We start from the raw sequence: 18795 nt of genomic DNA, 5'->3' as shown, positions 1-18795 counted from the left end.
CAGCGTTGGCTACTGAGGACCAGCGGGATCTTTCGCGTGCCCTGGTTTATGGTGTCTGAGTCCTGGCGCCCGTGCTAGCGCCCCCAGGGACCATTCCCCAGTTAGGATCCAGCCCGAGTGTATGCCGGCGCACTGGCAGCCACCGTGGGGTATGTGTCTCGGTTCCAGCCAGGCCTCGGGTTGTCCCCTAACTCCAGGGACTTCTGCTGGACACCACGCAGGGAGGGAAAGAGCCGGATGGAAACCGCGGTACCCGCGGGTGTGCTGCAGGGGTGTGCCGTGCACGCGCGTGACCGTGACGGAGTGTAAGAAAACTAGAGGGGAGAGGGAGGAGGTCTCAGGCGGAAGGGAAGGTGCAAGGGACGCAGGGAGGGAAGAAAAGCGGGGTTTAGGGCTGGGGATTTAGCTCAGCAGTATAAGCGCCTGCCTGGCAAGTGTGAGCTCATGAGTTTGATCCCTAGTACCAAAGGGGAAAAAAAACCCAAAACAGTGACGTTTAAAGTCCTTTAAATTTTATATAAAGTTTCCTTTAGTCGTTTTCTTTCTTACTAATTTAAGAAGGCCTTATGCTGACTGTGTAACTCAGGTTGGCCTCGGACTCCCAGCGATCTCCTGCCTCAGCCTCCCCAGTGCCGGGTTACGGGTGTGCACCACCACGCCTGCTGGGTTTCTTCCTTCAAACCGGAGACCTGATGAGGAATCTCCTTCCTGCCCCCAAGCTCAGGAAGAGCAGCCCGCGAGCACAGGCCCTTGGCGCACAGAGGAAACCAGCCTCTCTGTGGCCTTCCGTCCCTCCTGGCATCTGGTTCCGTCCGGTTTTTGTCTCAGGGGAGAGAGAAACCCAGAACCAAAGGCCTCGGTGCCACCAGCTCTCCATGGGCTGTGGGCCGGGTCTCCCCTTCTGCGGTCCCCCAGCGCCCCCTACCGTCCACCCCTGCAAACTGCTGGGCTTGGAATCCTGAACCCCTGTAGACCCCAAAAAGTCTCCCCTCCCTGGTGCCCTGGTCCGCTTCCCTTTGGCAAAAGACCCCTCTCTGCTCCTCTTAGCTGTCTTTTATTTTGCGGTGGAATTTGTTTGTATTTGGGGTTTCTCATGTGACAGAGACCATTTGAGGTTGAAGCCAATTCGTCTGATTTATTTCACTTAACATTTTCAGGGGGATGATTTGATAATAAAGTCACGGTATTAATTCAGCTAAAAAATTGTTGCAATGTATGAAGCAAAGCCCATGCGCTGATGCACACCTGTCATCCCAGAACCCTGGGAGGCTGAGGCAGGAGGATTGCACATTGAAGCCCAGCCAGGTAATTTAGTGACTTAATGAGACCCCGTCTCAAAAAAAAATTTTTTTTTTTAAATTTTAAAAGGCTAGGGTCATAGCTCAGTATTAAGGCCCTTGTTCAGTCTCTGGTACAGGACAGGAAAAAAAGATGAAGTGAATTGCAGACGTTGGAGGTCACCCCCTCCTGGGACCCCTGGGTCCTGGAGCCATGTATTACAGTCAGAAATCGCATGGGGTGGCTCTCCTATGCGGGGTGGGGTGGTGACAGCATGGCGGGCTCTGGCTTTTGTCCCCTACTCCTGCCCTCTGCTCTCCACATCCCTGCTGTGACTGTGCCAGACTGGCCTTGAACTCATGGCGATCCTCCTGCCTCAGCCTCCTGCATGCTGGCTGGGATTGTAGATGTGCACCACCACGCGTGAGTCTGTGCTAGCAAATCCTAACTCAGGGATAATTTTTGGTCTGTGCAGGTAGCTGCTACAGGACCCTGCTGAGCCAGCATCGGGCACACCATGTAAATACGTCTCTGCCACACAGCAGCCAGACAAGTGGAGGGTTTTCCCCGGCCGCTTTACTGTCCTGACCTCAGGGATTTTTTTTTCAGATTCTACTTTTTGCATCTGTGGTCACTAAACATGAACCAAAGCTTCTGCCCGGCCTGAGCTGCCTGCCGGGTTTCACTCCAGCATCTGATGTAACATAATGAGCCTGTTCCTCAGAGAAACAAAAATATAAAATAATGCACTGGGAGGCTGAGGCAGGAGGATTGTGGCAAGTTCAAGACCAGCCTGGGCTACAAAGTGAGCTGTAGGCCAGCCTGAACTGCATAGCGAGACCTTTTCTCAAAAAAGACAAAAAAATTTTAAAAATAAAATATAAAATACTGTTCTGATTTTTCAGTAAGCAGCCCTCTTACCCTCGTAGAGAAACGGTACTCGAGTGTGCACGCACACAGGTGCGGGTGGGAAGACACTGGGGAAAGAGCAGAGAAAGGAAAAGGCTGGAGGGGCTGGGGACAAAGGCCCACCAGCTCCGGGGAGGTCCGGGTGGCAATTCCTCGGGAAGCAACCCTGGGAATTCCATCCCCAGCCGTTCCTCTCCTCCGAAGAGTTAAGGTCACTACATCCTGTGATGGGGTCATTCCCGTGTTTAGAGCAGCACAACTCATAAAACCCAAAGCTTGAGCTGGGGATCTAGCTCAGTAGCGTAAGTGCCTGCCTAGCAAGTGCAAGGTTGTGAGTTTGATCCCCGGTACCACACACACACAAAAAGAAAAGAAAGAAAAGCCAAATCTTGCTGGGTATGGCAGGATAAACCTGTCATCCCAGCATTTGGAGGCTGAGGCAGGAAGATCACCATGAGTTCAAGGCCCGCCTGTACTATGTAATGATTCCCTGTCTCAAACAAACAAGCAAGAAAAAAAAATCCCTAAACCAAGAATGACACAGGATCTGTATGCTCAGCTACTAGGGAGGCTGAGGCAGGAAGATCGCTTGAGCCCGGGAGTTTGAGGCCAAATGAGGCAATAGAGAGACCCTGTCTCAAAACAAAAATAAATCCACAAGTGAGAAAAAAAAGAGTCCCCAAGGACAACAGTTCCCGTTTTCCCCAGCCTGCAAGTCGGGACACCTTCTCCCTCAAATCTGGGCCGTTAGGCATGGCTGCCCCGGGCCCCCTGGGAAAGTCAGGTGAATGACTCGGGACAGTGTCCTGCAGGGACAATTCGTCCAGGACACACTGCCAAGTCCAAAAGTGAAGGCCGGAAAGCGTCTGCACAATCCGCTCCGCTAGGGGCCAAAATTCAAAGGAAAACACTGGGAAACGGGCCGTCTTCCCCTTGCCAACCCGAGTCCTGGTGGTACCAGGAAGCACAGCCCTTTACAGGGCTGGTCCTTTTTATGTTCTTTGGTTTGATTTTTTATTCTGGGGTCTCCCTGTGTAGCCCAGGCTGGCCCTGAACTCCAGGGATCCTCCTCCTCAGCCTCCTGCATGCTAGGGATGACAGAAGAGCAGTGCTCAGCCCGGCTCCACCCTGAGTCTCAGGGACGCTGAGCTTCCGAGGCAGGAAAGCTGGGAGAGGACCCACCCCAGAGATCCTTCAGAGCTCGCCCACCCAGACTGGCCTCCGGTATGACAGAGACACAGAGGACTCCAGAGACAGCAGAATTCTGCTTCATCTTATCCCTCAGCCTCGGGCCCAAGGCAGGCAAGGTCACAGAAGCTGAAAACCCGAGTGACGGGGCTCACCCTGCCCCGCTCTGTGGGCTGCGTGCGGCGGCCGAGCTCTCATACACGGGGAGGACTGGCCACGTGCAGGCAGGGGGATGTGAGTCCCAGAGCCGCTCACAGTGACCCAGCAAAGAGCACCGTCTACCCCGATGCTCAACCCGACCGCATGAACCCAGCACTCGGCATTTCGGGTCGCCTGGGTGGCGCAGGCCTGTCATCCCAGCACTGGGAAGACTGAGGCAGTCTGAGGCCAGCCTGGGCGACATGGCACTCAGAGTCGATGTGCACAGTGAGGGACCTGAGACTTGGCCGTACAAACAGTGCAATTAAAAATCAGTGTCTTAGTGTTCATTTATTAATTAATAAATCATTAGGATTTGGGTCTATGATCATCATAAACTAAATTTTATAAATGCTCATGTGATTTTTAAAAAATTACACAGCTGGGTGTGGAGTGCACCCTGTTACACCGCACTCAGGAGGCTGAGGCAGGAGGATCACCGTGGGTTAGAGGCCAGCCTGGGCCACACAGTGAGTTCAAGGCCAGCCTTGAAGACAGCCTACCTTAAAAAACAAGATTACACAGTTCCTCCTCTGGAAATGAAATTACACAACGTCTCTCCCTGATTTTACTTTGTAAAAAGTGTGCTGAATGACAGCACTCATTCAGAGCCCTTCCTTGGATCATTCACAGACAGAAAACAGCAATTCAGGCTCCGCACAAAAATAGAACCTGGGGCCGGATTTAGCTCAGCAGCATAAGCGCCTGCCTTGCGAGCGCGAAGTCCTGAGTTCGATCCCCGGTACAAAAAAACAAAACTAGAACCTGCCCGTCTCTGTGACACCCGTCTCTGCCCGGGAACGTTAGCACGAAGGGTCTGCTTAGGGAAGTGTGAAATATAACCATGTTGCCAAGAACAGTCTACGTTCTCTGGGAAACTGAACCCGTGTAAAAACTATGAAAAATTCTTAATGAGACTCAGTCAGAGCCGTGACACAGAAGCCACTCTGGGCGACAGACACCGGGACGCCGTCTCTCCAGGCTGCGTGGAGCCTCCCTCAGAGGTCGCCGTTGATCTCTGTGGATATCCTCAGCGTCACGTTCTAGGAGTGGAAGGGTTCACGGTTAGCGAGGCATGTCACACACAGGGAACTCCACAAAACACATCAGTGCGAGGCACTGCAAATGCACACTCGTAAGACAATCATCGTGCGGTGCAGGTGAGGTGGCACACGCCCAAAACCCTAGCACTCGAGGCTGAGGCAGGAGGATCTCAGCAAGACTGAAGACAGCCTGAGCAACACAGGGCATTAAGAGCCTTGGGAACATTTTTAATTTCCTATTTCCCTTTTTTTAAAAAAACAGGCTCTCACCCTGCAGCTCAGGCTGGCCTTGAGCTCACTTTGTAGCCCAGGCTGGTCTCAAACTCACAGTGATCCTCCTGCCTCAGCCTCCCGAGTGCTGGGATGACAGATGTGAGCCACCACGCCTGGCTCATTTCTCAACATGTAGCTTTCAGCATCAAAGCGGGAGACCACAGGAAACCCATCCACTGGGGCGTGAAAGACAAAGCCACTGAGCCACACAGTACCGACGCATTTCCAAAGACGCCCCAAGCCAGTGTCCCAGGTCTCCCTGGCCCCGGCACCGGGCGCCCACCTGGAAATCCTGGATGAAGGTCAGGAAGTAGAAGATGAAGCCGAAGGCCACGGTCCACTCACACACGGCGCTCACCACGTGGTACACGTAGTCCTGGTGGCAGCAGAGACAAGGACTCAGCCCACAGAGAGCAGTGACACCAGCGACCCGGGGAAAAGTCGCCAGGCGCAGAGACCCTGGAAACCCCAGGAAGCCGAGGCTGTGAACATACAGGGCCCGGGCTGGGGTGCAGGGGAGCTGAGCCCGGAGCGGCCTGCAGCCCTCACCCCGGCTCTGGGGCTGCACCTGGTGACTTCCAAAGGCAGCACGAGGACCCCAGGCAGGTCGGGCTGGGAGCTCAGAGACAAGGCTTTCCCGGCCGGATGTGGTGGTACACCCCTGTACCCCGGCCTGGGGAGGCTGAGGCAGGAGGGTCCCAGCCAGTGCGAGGCCAGCTGGGCTAACAGTGAGCCCCTGTCCTGGAGTGAGGGAAGGAAGCGGGGGGGGGGGGGGACCCCGTGCCACGGGCAGGACTCGGGTCGTACACGGGGAGGAGGCAGCCCCGCCACGGCCACCACGACTGCGACTGCGGGTGTCGAAAGCTTTCACTTCTCAGCTTCTCACGCCTCAGCGGGGAGTTCCCGGGTGTGGTCCCCCACTTCCCAGGGCGCAGTGCTGCCCCAAGGCTCTGCCCAATTTGTGGGATGAGGGCGCCCAGCAGCTGAGGCAGGAAGGACTCTGGGCTTTGGGGGAGCAGGAGGAAACTTGCCCTTGGGAGAGGAGCGTCTGTCCCACAGCCTTGCAGTGACCCTCCTGCCTCAGCCTCTGAGTGGTGGGATGACAGGCGGGCACCTACCCTGTGTCTGGCTTCAAAGTGCTGCCTTTGGCAGGGACAGCTGGCTGTGGGCCCCACCAACACCCAGACTTGCCCGAGGTCCCCACCGCCTTCTCCCCAGCACCCCTGAAGCCTTCTGGTGGTGAGGACATTGTCGTGAAGGCACCAGGCTGCTCCACTTCACCTTTCTGTGGCCTGGGGTGGGGACACAGCTCCCTGGGGGACTTCCTGCTGCGGTGTCCCCCTCTGTTCCCTCCTAGGGGTCACCCACCCTTCGCTGCCACCTAGGCATCCATCTGGGAAACCCTCGGTTCCTGTCAAGCTTCCGGTCTGCTGTCCTGGGAGGAAATTCCCTGGTTTATCTGAGATAAAGACTCAGAGTTCCTGGGCATGACCATGGGTGCCTGGCATCGCAGCACTCTGGGAGGCTGAGGCAGGAGAGTCTCCGGTTCCCACCCAGCTGGGGCAACCTAGTGACTTCAGAAGAGCCTGCTCCGAGCACAGAGGTCCCAGGTTCAAACTCTTACTGAGCAAGGAAGGGACTCAGACTTTGGAAATCTGCCCGGGATACAGTGGCACCCAGGCTACTGCTAACTGGGGACAGCCAGGGCACCCAGGAGGAGTCGCCCGCACTGATGCCACATCTTTGTCACCCTGCATGTACCAGAGGAGGCCAAGCCCTGCGGCCCAGGCCTCCTGAAAATGGACACCTGGTCTAGCTGCTTTAGCCCTGCCAAAGAAAACCCCCAAGAGCACTAGTCCCCCCATTCCCCTCAGCGCTGGCCAATTCCATGCCATGTCCACCCTGTCCCCAGCGGTGACGGACCCCTCCTCCCAGGACTCGCCCAGCCCCGGCTCAGCGGTGACGCTGGGACAGTGCCAGTGTCACCTTCTCTTTGGGGTTCCATTCCAGCTTGGTTATAGAGATCAGGGAAGCACAGGCGATCACTGGGGAAACCGTCAAGGAAACCAGCAGAAACCGGCCTCTGAAGTCGGCGCTGAGATGCTTGGTTTGGTTTTTCTGTTTGAGGCAGGATCTCTAGCGGAGGGAGCCCGGGCTGGTCTGGAATTTGAGATCCTCCTGCCTCAGCCTCCCAAATTCTAGGATTAAGGGAGAGGCACCCCATCGCTGGCTGCAGTGTTAATAATGATAATAACGATGTTTCTGTCATCAAAGCAGCCACAGTCCCTTCTGCTAACCGCACCTGCCACAGGGTGGACTGCACCAGAAATGGCCGCTTCCATCCAGTCTGCCTGGCCACACACGGGTAACCTGTCCCTCGGGCCTCATTCTGCCTGGCCTGAGTGTTTCCGGGGTCCTCACTTGAGCCGGCTGTGCTGGAGGAAGTGGTACCCAGGATGCATCCTGAACAACTGAGTAAAAAGCACCCTCCCCTCAGTGCTGTGCTGGGATCCAGGCCACACCACGGCCCAATCTGAAGGAGGAGGGGTATGTGGAGCTCCCAACCCAGGGAGCTCAGGTCACAGGGACCGGGCCGGCCCCAGGTCTGGGGAGAACCCGATCCATGTACCAGGCCACCCGACCCTGCAGGGGCTGAGGTCACCCGGGCACTGCCATCTGCATGTTGGTGGTGAAGGAGAGAAATCTGGGGAGAAGCTGGAGGCTCTCAGATCTACAAACAATTAGGAATTCAAGGCCAGTAATGATGGTGCACACCTAGATTCCCAGCATTTGGGAGGCTGAGGCAGGAGGATCTCGGCGAGTTTGAGGCCAGCCTGGGCTACACAATGAGACCTTGCAGGAAACAGAGAGACAGAGAGAGACACAGAGACAGAGACTCACAGTGCTGAGCCAATGGAAGCCCGTCTCTGAATCCCTGCTCTGCGCGGCTGAAGTCTTCAGCATCTCAACGCAAAAGAAGAAAACTCAGAAGGCCCAGCGACATCTCACTACATGCTCAGGGCACCGTGTGCAGTGACCCACACCTGTAATTCTAGCCACACAGGAGGCTGAGGCAGGGGGTCTCCAAGGTCAAGGCCAGTCTCACATCCTCTTAAGGTCTTATTTTGAAATAGAAAAATAAAAAGGGCAGGGAGTGTAGCCCAGCAGTGTCTGGGATCCATCACTGTGATTTTTAAAGTAAATGAATAGGGGCTGGGGATTTAGCTCGGCAGTATAAGCACCTGCCTCGAAAGTGCACGGTCTGAGTTCGATCCCTGGTACCAATAAAAAAAAATAAAGTAAATAAATAAGAACCACACGTGGTGGTGCATGCCTGTAATCCCAGCACTCGGGAGGCTGAGGCAGGGAACTGCTGTGAGTTTGAGGTGAGCCCAGGCTACACAGTGAGCTGTGAGTTCAAGGCCAGCCTGAACTGCAGAGAGAAACCCTGCACCCCACACAATAAAAAGCCCATTTCTGTGAAATGTCACCAGCGACCCCCAAGGGTGTCTGAAAGATGCTTTTAGTCCTTAGCAGGGAGACTCGGGGCCAGGCTGCAGCTCGGGGCTGAGACTTTGCTGCGGAGGAGGCCACTCAAGTTACTCCACACAGTGCGTCTGAGAACTATTTACTAGGATGGGCAACTGGGGGCCTGCAATGCTCACTGCACTGTCACTGCCTGGCTTTAACCCTGAGGGCTCTGTGCCTAAGGGCTGCGCGCGAGCAGAGACAGAGACCTGTTTTCACTGCCACGAACACCTGCTGCACGCCGCAAACTAACACACATGTACGTCCACAGACACAGACACACTCACACACACACACACACACACACACACACACACACACACACACACACAGTGCTCCCGAGGGTCTCTGTACTACCCTCAGCCCTGGTCCTTTTCATTTTGAGATAGGATTTCACTAAATTGCCAGGTGGGACTCAAACTTGTGATCCTCCCGCCTCAGCCTTCAAAGTCACTGAGAAGAAAGTCTGTTTTCGGCCCATACACAGGGCGAGGAAAGGGAGAAGGGACGGGCTTAGGAACAGGGCGGGTACTCTGTGGTAAGTTTCGGGTACTTTCTTAGTTTCTCAATGCTTAGGGAATTTGTAATCAACACTTTCCTTCCCTGAGACTGAAAATCGCATTTCCCCTGTGCAATTAGTAAAGCCGGGCCTGGTGGCTGACACCTTAATCCCTCCTGGAGGCTGAGGCAGGCGAGTCTCGAGTTCGAGCCCAGTGTGAGCAACTTAGTGACTCAGTGAGCCCCTGTCTCCTAGAAACTCTAGAAGAGCTGGGGGAGGCTGAGGCAGGAGGATCACCGTGAGTTCACTCTCTGTGCTGGGCCTCCGCCCAGGCTCCCCCACATGGAGCAGGTTCCCCTGGAAAGGCAAAGCCCTGGGAGCCCAGCCCCGAACACAGCCAGGGCTTTAGGACACTTTCCTGGGGACCAGTGGGCCACATGGCCCATGGCCCCACCAGAGCAGAGAGGACTCGGGGCATCCTGGCCGCAGCCCTGAGTGCAGTATCAATATTTGGCATCTTCAGTCAAGCACTTCACGGAAAAATAAATATTGTCACAGTGCAGTGGCCACGGGGCGGAAGTCAGCAGAGCTCAAGGGTGCTACACCCCGTCCCTCTGGGTCCCTCTGGGCTGAGTCCCTTCTCCCTGACCTTCCACCCATCCCAGCATGGGGACTGACTCTTATCCACCCAGCATGGTGGTGCACACCAGTCATCCCAGCCCCTCAGGAGGCTGAGGCAGGAGGATCAGCTCTGTCTCAAAGTTGAAAGGGCCCAGGGGTGTGGCTCAGTGGTATAGATGTAGCCTCTGGGTTTGATCCCCAGCACCAGGAGACAAGGAGAAAAGGAAGGAGGAGGAAGAGGAAAATCCGAGCCAGCCTGGACCACACAGAGAGCCCTGCTGGAGCCTCTTTCCGCACCCGATCAGCTCCTGCTCACCACGTCCCCATGACACCTCCAGCCCGCCCCGCCCGGCCCCACAGGACTCTCTGCGCCCTGTCCCTGCCACTCCATGGGGACAAATCCTTCACCACCCTGAGCACAGTGACCAACAACAAAGGATACTGGGCACGACGGCTGCGCAGGACACGGCAGAGATGGCCATGCGCGTGTGGCAGGTGGACAGGCTGTTCCAGCGGGGATGGGACTTGTAGGAGATGACCGACTGCAGGAGCGTGTAGACCACGCCGCACACGAAGGCCAGCAGTGCGCCCCCGTCATGGACCACCGGCACGGCCAGCTCCTGGGGACAGAAGTGCAGGCGTGTCACCGCCCACCACGGCCACCACAGGCCCCTCCGGGGACGCAACCCTTGCTGCAAAACTTGGGAGGCTGAGGCAGGAGGACCGCGTGAGTCAGAGGCCAGCCCGGGCCACAAAGTGGTTTGGAGTCAGCCTGAATGACATAGAGAGAGCTTGTCTCAAAAAAAAAAAAAAAAAAAAAAAAAAAAAAAAAAAAAACCGAAAAACTTTCTTGATAATTTACTTTTCTCTGATTTGTTTAGTTTTCAAGGCAAGATTTCACTGTGCAATTCCAGCTGGCCTCGGATGGCGATCCTCCTGCCTCAGCCTCCTGAATGCTGAAATTACAAGCTTGTACCACCAGCTTTCCTGTTGACTTAAGACAGTGCAACACAAAGCACACTAGACTACTGCGAGGTTAAATCTAGAAAGGCTTTTTCATAAAAGATATATCTGTCTTTTTTAAATTCTATGTTTCATTAGCAAATATATGCATATGGGATTATATACGTGCATGGGATTTTGTCTGCATTTGACGTATGTCTCCCTAGTGAGAGATTTGCTCAAATGAGTTAAACTCCGAACCTCACCTGTTTACCCTCTTTTTTCTCTGTTTAGAAATTGTTTTCTTTTTTGAGACAGGCCTCACTTTGTAGCCCAGGCTGGCCTTGAAGTCACGGAAATCCTCCCGTCTCAGCCTCCTCAGCCTGCCCTGTTTTAGTAACTCCAACCTCTGCAGCGTATTAGCACAGCCACAGATCTCCAGGACTCACTGCCCGTCTGAAAGGCCACCCTCCTGGCCCGGCGCCCAGCCTGGGTAGCCACTGGCCACTGCTGCTCTGACCTCTCCAGCCTCGAGTCCCTGCTGTCTGGGCTGCTTGCCTTCCTGTGACTGATTTATTTTCTTTAACATAAAGTCCTGTCTTGTCTCAAGGGACAGAATTTCAAAAGAGGGTAATTCTGTTTCTCTGCAGCAGATGGCACACATGCATTCTACTTACTTTTGTTACAAATAACACATTTTAAGAGCTTATTGTAATTAACTTGAGTAGATTTTTATTTCAAACATAAACTCAACTGTTAAAGTTATACATAAGGAACCCAATTTTAATGACAAAGATCTTTTCAAAAAAATAGTTCACGCTATACTAGATGAATGAGGAAAGAAAACTCAAGCTCTTTTCCACGTTATACTGAAGGCCAGGTGAGGTGACGCACGCCTGTATCCCAGCACTGGGAGGCTGAGGCAGGACAGCCTCATTCTGGGTCAGCCTCGGACACACAGTGACTTCAAGGTCAGCCTGGACTACAGTGTGAGACCCTGTCTCAGAAACAAACAACCCAGAAACATAAGGTAGAGGCACAAACTTCCTCTAATGCATGTGATCATTTTTTTTTTTTTGATACCTGGCATCAAACTCACGACCTTGCACTTGCCAGGCAGGCGCTGTGCCACTGAGCTAAATTCCAGGCATGAATGTGACCATTAGATAAAATGTACCAATAAAAATAATTTTTAAAAAACCCAAACAAATAACTACATTCAGAACATCAGAAACCAGGCGTGGTGCTGTGTGCCTGAGATCCAAACACTCAGGAGGCTGAGGCATGAGCTCAGGTCTGTCTGAACTACATAATGAAACCTGGTCTCAAACAAAAGAAAAAAGACGGGGCTTGAGAGCGAGCCTGGACTGCTGAAACTCTGCATTATTGGCATGGAAATTAGGGGGTTAAAGAAATGAAAAGAAACAGACTGCAAGTATGTCAGTCCAACCTGACCTGAACGTGGGCTCTGCACCGAGCCGGGTCCCCAGTTCTTTTTTACTCTGAAACAGTCTTGCTAGATCACTAAGCTGCCCAGGCTGGGCTTGAACTTGCGATCCTCCTGCCTCAGCCTCCCGGAGAGCTGGGATTCCAGGCTTTTTGCCTTCACTCGGCTCCCCAGGGTGGAGCTGCGAGCCCCTGGGCCCACACCAGAGCTGCACCCCGCAGAGCTCAAGGACCACTTTATCTGACGCAGGAAACCCAGGGGGGCAAGAGCGGCTCCAGCCTCAGCCCTGGGTCACCGCACACAGCCCTGTGGGTCGCTTTGAAGACACCCGTTACAATGCCGCGGGAAACGGCCGGGATATTTTCATGAATTTGCAGGCCTGTCACTCGGGAGGCTGAGGCAGGAGCATCGCTGTGAGTTCGAGACCAGCCTGGGCTACATAGTGGGCTCAAGGGCAGCCTGCACTGCACAGAGAGACCCTGTCTAAAAAAAGAAAAAACCAAACAAACAAAAGTAAGTCGTGAAGAGCAGTCCGCCCGGCCCCCTCACCCCACACCCTTGCCCGGCCGCGCCCACCTGGAAGTTGGCCACGATGCCCATCCCGACGCAGCCCGCCAGGCCGAGGCCCAGAGACACGGCGTTGAGCAGCTGCGTCCCGCGCGGGCCGAGCTGGCTCTGCTTCTGCACGATCTTGTAGCGCGTGTACATCGTGGCAGCGCCTGTGGGAGCACAAGCAAGTGGGGGCTCCGCCCCTCACCGAGAAGGAAGGCGGGGGCGGGGTGCTCGCCCGTGACCCCAGGCGGGGAGGCTGAGGCGCGATGATCCCAGCGTCAAACCCAGCCTGGGCACGTTAGCAACTTAGTGAGACCCTGGCTCAAAATAAAAAGAATAAGAAAAGCTGTGGTTATAGCTCAGTGCAAAGGCCCTGGGCTCAAACCCTAATATGGGAGGGGTGTAAACCGGGCCTGGTGGTGTACACCTGTAATCCCAGCATTTGGGAGGCTGAGGCAGGAGGATCATGGTGAGTTTGAGGTCAGCCTGAAATACAGACCAGACCTGTCTTTAAAAAAAAGACTAAAATCCTCTTGAAAGGTTTAGGGTTTAGAAAGCCCTTCGTCCTTTCCTTCCTTGAGTGTGTCCTGTGTCTCCAGGTCTAATAAACCTTCTTGTGTCTTTTTAAAAAATAAAAACACCTCTACCAGACCCGGGGTCCGACAGCCAGATGAAGTGGAGACTCGGTGAACACACACACTGGAGAACCAAGCCACACACGGTTCTGGAGGCCCAAAGACTCCAGATTTCCAAGACTGGCAAATTTCTAGTGGTGAACGTTGTATTAAAACAAACAAACAAAAAAAAAAAAATGAAAAAACAACAGAAAAACCAACCAGGCCTGGCGGCCCGTAACCTCAGCTACTCAGGAGGCCTAGGCAGGAGGGTTGCAAGTTCAAGGTCAGTCCGGGCAACTGAAAGGAACCTTGTCTCAAATAAAAACCAAAACGGTCGATCAGGAGCTCGGTGCCCACCCTGGGCCTGTGAGGACAGACAGCAACAGCAAATACCGTCCTTCAGTCACCGGAGCGCTGAGATTTTGCACACAGTGATACCTACCGAGAAACGCAGAGAAGTTTATCATGAGACCAAAAATACCGCTTTCTGGAGGGGTCGTTCCTGTATCACTGAGAGAGAGAAGAAAAGTTGTAATTATTATCAAAGAATTGAGGGCGAGTGTGGAGCGCAGGTCTGTAACCCCAGCACTCACTTGGGAGGCTGAGGCAGGAAGATCATTGCAAGTTTGAGACCAGCCTGGGCTACAGACTGAGCTCAAGGCCAGCCTGAACTGCATAGAGAGACCCTGCCTCAAACAGACAGGAAAAAACAAAACAAAACTTCAGAAAGCTTGGTGCCCAACCAAGCTGTGATAATGTTTCCAACACACTGCAAGTGATCACCTTCTGTTTACCAAGCAATTTTTGCGGCGCAGTGACTCAAATCACAATAAAACAAAAAGGTCTCAACATTTGGGAGGCTGAGGCGGGAGTATCTCAAGTTGAAGCCCACCCTGGGCAACTGAGCAAGACCCTGTCTCAAAATAAAAAATAAATCGCTGGGAGGTAGCTCTCCGGGTTCAATTCTCAGCACCGCAAAAAGTAAAAATAAGAAAAGAAAGCAGACTCGAGCAGCTCTTCAGCACTCCGCTTCTGCTAGGAACACACCGGGAAGGGCTCGGCAGGTCCTAAGGAAAGCACTGAGCATGCGGCCTAGAGACGCAGGACACCGTGAGGAGTACCTCGCCCTGGTCCCAAAGACATGGAGGCCACAGCAGCCGTGACACCCACAATTCCCCCTGTAGCCCAGGCTGGCCTCACACTCACGGAGATCCTCCTGCCTCAGCCTGCCGGGTGCTGGACTGTGACAGACACCGACAGAAACCTTTTTAACCACAGGTTTTAAAATCAACTCCTCCCCATCCCCACACGCCCATCCTGTGACACCACGGCTCAGAGACACCCTGCAGCCACACTGCCGCGGCCCAGCGTCACCTGGCGTCCCAGCAGTCCTGACTCCCTGGTGCCTGAGGCACCTCCCTCCCCGAAACCGGGGCCTCCGTCCTCACAGTCACAAAGGCGGCGTCCAGGCCCAGGCCCACTGCCCGGAAGACTGTCCCTTTCAGTTTTGCTTTCTCTGAAGTGGAAGGAAATCTCAAAGCCACTTTGAAAACAAGTCCAGGGCAGAATCCTTCTATTTTTAAAACCAGTCTGCCTAAGTCTGTTTCTACTGTTCCTGTTTTGGTTTGTGACCCAGGGTTTCCCTGTGTAGCCCAGGCTGGCCTTGAACTCTTCTTCAGGGCTCCTCCTGTCTCAGCCTCCAGGGTGCTGAGCCTACAAATCGAGCACCACCATGCCCAGCAGTTTTCTTAAATCTTTACGGCTGTCAGATCCCCTAGTAACCACAAGTGGTTTCTTTTGACTCTTTCTCAAATAGTCAGCTGGGCTGTTTTAGAAATTACAATTCTCTCTGCTTGGATGGATCATCAGCTGACTGTTAAATCGCACAATCACAATAAAAATGGCAATATAATAGTAGCCCTGTGGTGGCACATGCCTGTCATCCCAGCACTCAGGAGGCTGAGGCAGGAGGAGCCCCACAAGTTCAGGGCCAGCCTGGGCTACATAGCCCTGTCTCAAAAAAACAAGGAAGATGGGAAAAAACTAACAAGAGCCCGGGAGCAGGGAGCACACATAATCTCAGCCCTCTAGGAGGCTGAGGCAGGAGGATGCAAGCTTGAGTCCAGCTTGGGGAATTCAGCAGTTTAGGGACCCCTGTCTCAAAATTAAGAAAATAAATAAAAACAAAGGAAATAATACAAATAAAAAACGCTGGGGATGTAGCCCAGTGCGAAGGTCCTGAATTCAATCCCCAGCACCACCACCTCAAAAGAAAAATACAACTTCCAAGTCGTTTCATGTTCATGTCTTAGCACACACTTGTGAGTATAAATTACATTTTGTGACTGTGAAGTAAATGGAAATTAAAGTATTAATCTCCCTGATTTTCAGTTTCACTTCTGAAATGAAAGACCTGATCCAACCTTCTGTGTCTCAGCCACCACGCGGTGAGAAGCCGCAGAACCGAGCGGATGCAAACCACAGCAGTGTGGAGATTCTGCGCAGCAGCGCTAAGACCCCCTGCCCGCTGCTCCCCGGGAATCTGCCTGCAGGGGGAGGACCTGGAGTCACAGCGGTGCCCGCACAGCACAGGGCACGGCTGACGGTGGCTGAGTCCCGGGGGGCCCGTGTGCCCCCCGCCGAGGGACGGTAAAGAAGGCGCGGTGGTCATGCACCGTGGAGTACTACTGTGCCATGAAGGAGGACAAACGGAAGCCATCAGCAGGGCAAGGTGCGCCTTAAGGCGGCGGTGCTCAGCAAATCAGAGAGGACAGTGCTCCAGGGTCACCTGTTTCCCTCACACAGAGACCGAGTTACAAACAGCGCAGTAAAAGGCAGATGGGGGGGGACAAAGGCAGGCTCCCCAGGGGGAGGAGCGAGGAGCAGGACCCCCACTAATGTCCCGGGCTGGGCAATGGGGCTGTGGGCGTGGCTGGGGAAATGACGCGTGTGGGCGTGGCCAGGGAATGCTGTGATGTGGGCGTGGCCTGGGCCTTTGCTCCGCCCCCGGCCTTGACAGCTGCGCTTCGGCTTCCCTAACGCGGCTGCCTCGCTGTCCCGGACCAGTTTGCTGGCCTTGCACGGAGTTCGAATCTCCTGTTTTACATTTTTTGATAGAAAATTCACACAAGCAGCTAAAATAAATGAATACAGACAAAGCCAGGTGTGGGGATCCCAGCACTCTGGGAGGCTGAGGCAGGAGGATCACAAGTTCCGGCCCGGCCTGGGCAAGTGAGTTCTTAGCGAGCTGCTGCTCAAAACCAACACGGCAGAGGCCGAGGCGGGCGGCAGGGTGCAGTCCTCCGTGCGCCGAAAGCAAAAGCAAAATCAAATCAACACCAACTCTGGGCTGGGGTGCGGTGTGGCAGCAGAACTCCCCAGCATGCCCAGGGCCCGAGTTCCACCCCAGCTCCCCGAAAAATCAGCATAAGCAGCGCTGTAAGCGACCAAGCCCCTGGCTCGGTCTTCCCGGGGCACCAGAACCACCGAGGTAATTTCTAAGAGTGGCTGTAGCCCCGGGGGCTGACGGGTCAGGGTGTGTGTGTGTGTGTGTGTGTGTGTGTGTGTGTGTGTGTGAGACTTTCATACTCCTGCCTTTCACCAAATCCCAGTGCAGAGATAAAACCAATTTACACACCAGGAGCATCGGCACACTTCTGTCATCCCTGACACTCAAGAGGCTGAGGTGGGGGGTCACAACTTCACAGGCAGTCTGGGCAACTCGGCAAGAAGACTTCTGCTCACAGCGGGGCTCTGCGGGTACAGCTCAGGGGTAGAGCTCTTGCCTCACGTGACTCCCCAGGTTCCCCAGCACCCCAAAAATTTAAATTAAAAAAAGAAACCAAATGAAAAGAAAAAAACTCTCCACATTTCTATTCCTACCCTGAGGAGACTAAACCCCTAGGTCTCTCTCTGCACGAGATTAAACCTCCAGGGTCTCTGCCAACTCCACAGACACAGGCGCCAGCACACTTCAGGCTGCTTTGTTTTGTTTTTTGGGGACAGGATCTTGCTAGGGAGCCCAGGCCGGCCTCCCAGGCATGCCTAGCACATCTGGCTGTCCCTCCGGCTCCGGACCCTCACGAGTCCATGCTACACTAGACAATAAAGCACCATGACCCCAACCATCCCTGTCCCCCGTCACGAGATGCCACTCAGCTCCCAAGTCTGCCGGAGACCCAGGATGAGCCACGTGGCCTCGGCATCCCAGCTCCCCCTGCTGTCACCTGTCCGAGGCTCCTTGCCAGCCAAGGGACAGTGGCCCTGTCTTCCTTCCACGCCCCTCTTCTGCGCTGGGCCAGGGCAGCAGCCACCCTGACACGAGGGAGCCACTGGGCCTCAGCTAAGGGCTGCGACCCTGCATGGCCTGGGCTGGGAGCTGCCAAGGCCTTCGCCTGTCCTGATGGAGCTGGTGGCCCTTCCTTCCCTGTGCCTCCCCTCCACTCAGTGAGGGTCTGCAGACACAAAGCAGAGCACGCACCTGTGAATCCAGCACCTGGGAGGCTGAGGCAGGAGGATCTCAAGTTTGAGCCCAGCCTGGGCAACTTTGCAACCCAACAAGACCCTGACTCCAAGTAAAAGATGACCAAAGGACTGAAGGTGTCGGCCCTGGCTCCATTTCGGTGCCACAGTGGGGAAAAATGACGACGAGGAGGAGGCGGCACCAGGTCCAACAGCGCCCTGCAGCACTGCTAGGGTGGCCGCGGGGTTCTGGCCCTGTCGGCGCAGCGGGGATTGGTTTCCCCTGGCAAACCCCAGGCCTCTCGCTCAGTGCTGAGACAGGGCAGATGTCTCCCTGGGACCCCTACTGCAGCAGAACAGCTGGGAGAGGGCAACACACCTGAAATACCAGGACTGGGGAGGCTGAGGCGGGAGGATCTCCGTGGGCTCCAGGCCAGCCTGGTCTACAAAGTGAGACCCTGTCTCACAAAACAAAACAAACCCCGCCGAACAGCTGCATCTTTCCTGGAGCTGGAGGTCGGGCCCAAGGGCGCAGATGCGGCAGACCAGACCTGGCTGCTGGAGGACGGGTGAGCAGAAGCCCGGAGCGGAGGGGCAGCGCCTGGGACCCAGCTTCTGGGCCCCAGCTCTGGGGTGCGCACTGCCTGGGGTGACTGGGGCACCGCCAGGACGGAAGGCACCGCCTGCAAGAGGCGGTGAGAGGCTGAGGCAGGAGGGTCCACGGCCTGAGCCCCGCCTGAGCAGCTCGGGGAGGCGCCGGGGCGCAGTGCCAAGGGCCCGGCTTCCTACCCGGCGGAGCAGAGGTAAAGTGGGGCTGCCCGCTCGCCCGGCCCGGCCCCGACGCCCCGCGCGCACCTGATGTAGGGCAGGAAGGGGTCCACGTGCCCGGCCAGCACGGCCACCACGTAGGAGATGAGGAAGGCGGCGGAGGACCAGGTGGCCAGCAGGAAGGGCACGAAGCCCAGGCCGCGCGGGGCGCAGCGCATGGCGGCGGCGAGCCGGAGGGAGGCGGCGGCCGTGAGGTCACAGAGCGCGGCGGGCGGCGGGGCCCCAGCCCCGGCCCCAACCCCGGCCCGGCCCGGCCCGGCCCCGCCCGGCCTTGCGCAACTCCCCGCCCGCCCGCCCGCCGGCCCTGGCGCCGATCGCGCCGGTCGCCCAAAGTCTGGCTAAGTCCCGCGGCTGCCAGGCCACGCTGGACCTCGCCACCCTCCTGCCTCGGCCTCCCACGGGCGCCCGCAT

At 55.4% G+C, this 18795-nt stretch overlaps 1 protein-coding gene across 4 annotated transcripts; it reads right to left on the bottom strand.

The window, feature by feature from the left end:
- Window positions 1-3845: 3845 nt before the first annotated feature.
- On the bottom strand, window positions 3846-18717 carry Dram1 (DNA damage regulated autophagy modulator 1). 4 transcript variants are annotated; one of them, XM_063255457.1, is made up of 7 exons: window positions 18412-18717; window positions 13538-13605; window positions 12503-12645; window positions 9980-10157; window positions 6876-6934; window positions 5173-5265; window positions 3846-4616 (listed from the first exon to the last, which is right to left on the bottom strand). In XM_063255457.1, exons 1-7 carry the CDS (start codon window positions 18540-18542, stop codon window positions 4572-4574), a joined length of 717 nt encoding a protein of 238 aa, XP_063111527.1. In that variant the 5' UTR covers window positions 18543-18717; the 3' UTR covers window positions 3846-4571. The 4 variants fall into 4 exon arrangements, with proteins under 4 accessions (XP_063111527.1, XP_013014508.2, XP_063111525.1 ...); XM_013159054.2 differs by lacking the exon at window positions 18412-18717 and adding an exon at window positions 17936-18319; XM_063255455.1 differs by lacking the exon at window positions 18412-18717 and adding an exon at window positions 15519-15678.
- Window positions 18718-18795: the final 78 nt, after the last annotated feature.

The sequence above is a fragment of the Cavia porcellus genome, unplaced genomic scaffold (genome assembly GCF_034190915.1).
Source record: "Cavia porcellus strain 051 isolate PalLab524CR breed Dunkin Hartley unplaced genomic scaffold, mCavPor4.1 scaffold_8, whole genome shotgun sequence".
NCBI lineage: Eukaryota > Metazoa > Chordata > Mammalia > Rodentia > Caviidae > Cavia > Cavia porcellus.
The sequence above is the reverse complement of the archived record's forward strand: the minus strand, read 5'-3'. Positions and strand labels throughout refer to the sequence as shown.

What these genes read in the sequence shown, in the direction of transcription:
- Dram1 (XM_063255457.1), bottom strand. Translation starts at nt 18,542, where the DNA reads ATGCGCTGCGCCCCGCGCGGCCTGGGCTTCGTGCCCTTCCTGCTGGCC. An exon ending in GCATCGTGGCCAACTTCCAG is followed by an intron (nt 10,158 to 12,502) that starts GTGGGCGCGGCC and finishes TTCTGTCCCCAG; the next exon opens with GAGCTGGCCGTGCCGGTGGT. An exon ending in CCTTCATCCAGGATTTCCAG is followed by an intron (nt 4,617 to 5,172) that starts GTGGGCGCCCGG and finishes TTCCACTCCTAG; the next exon opens with AACGTGACGCTGAGGATATC.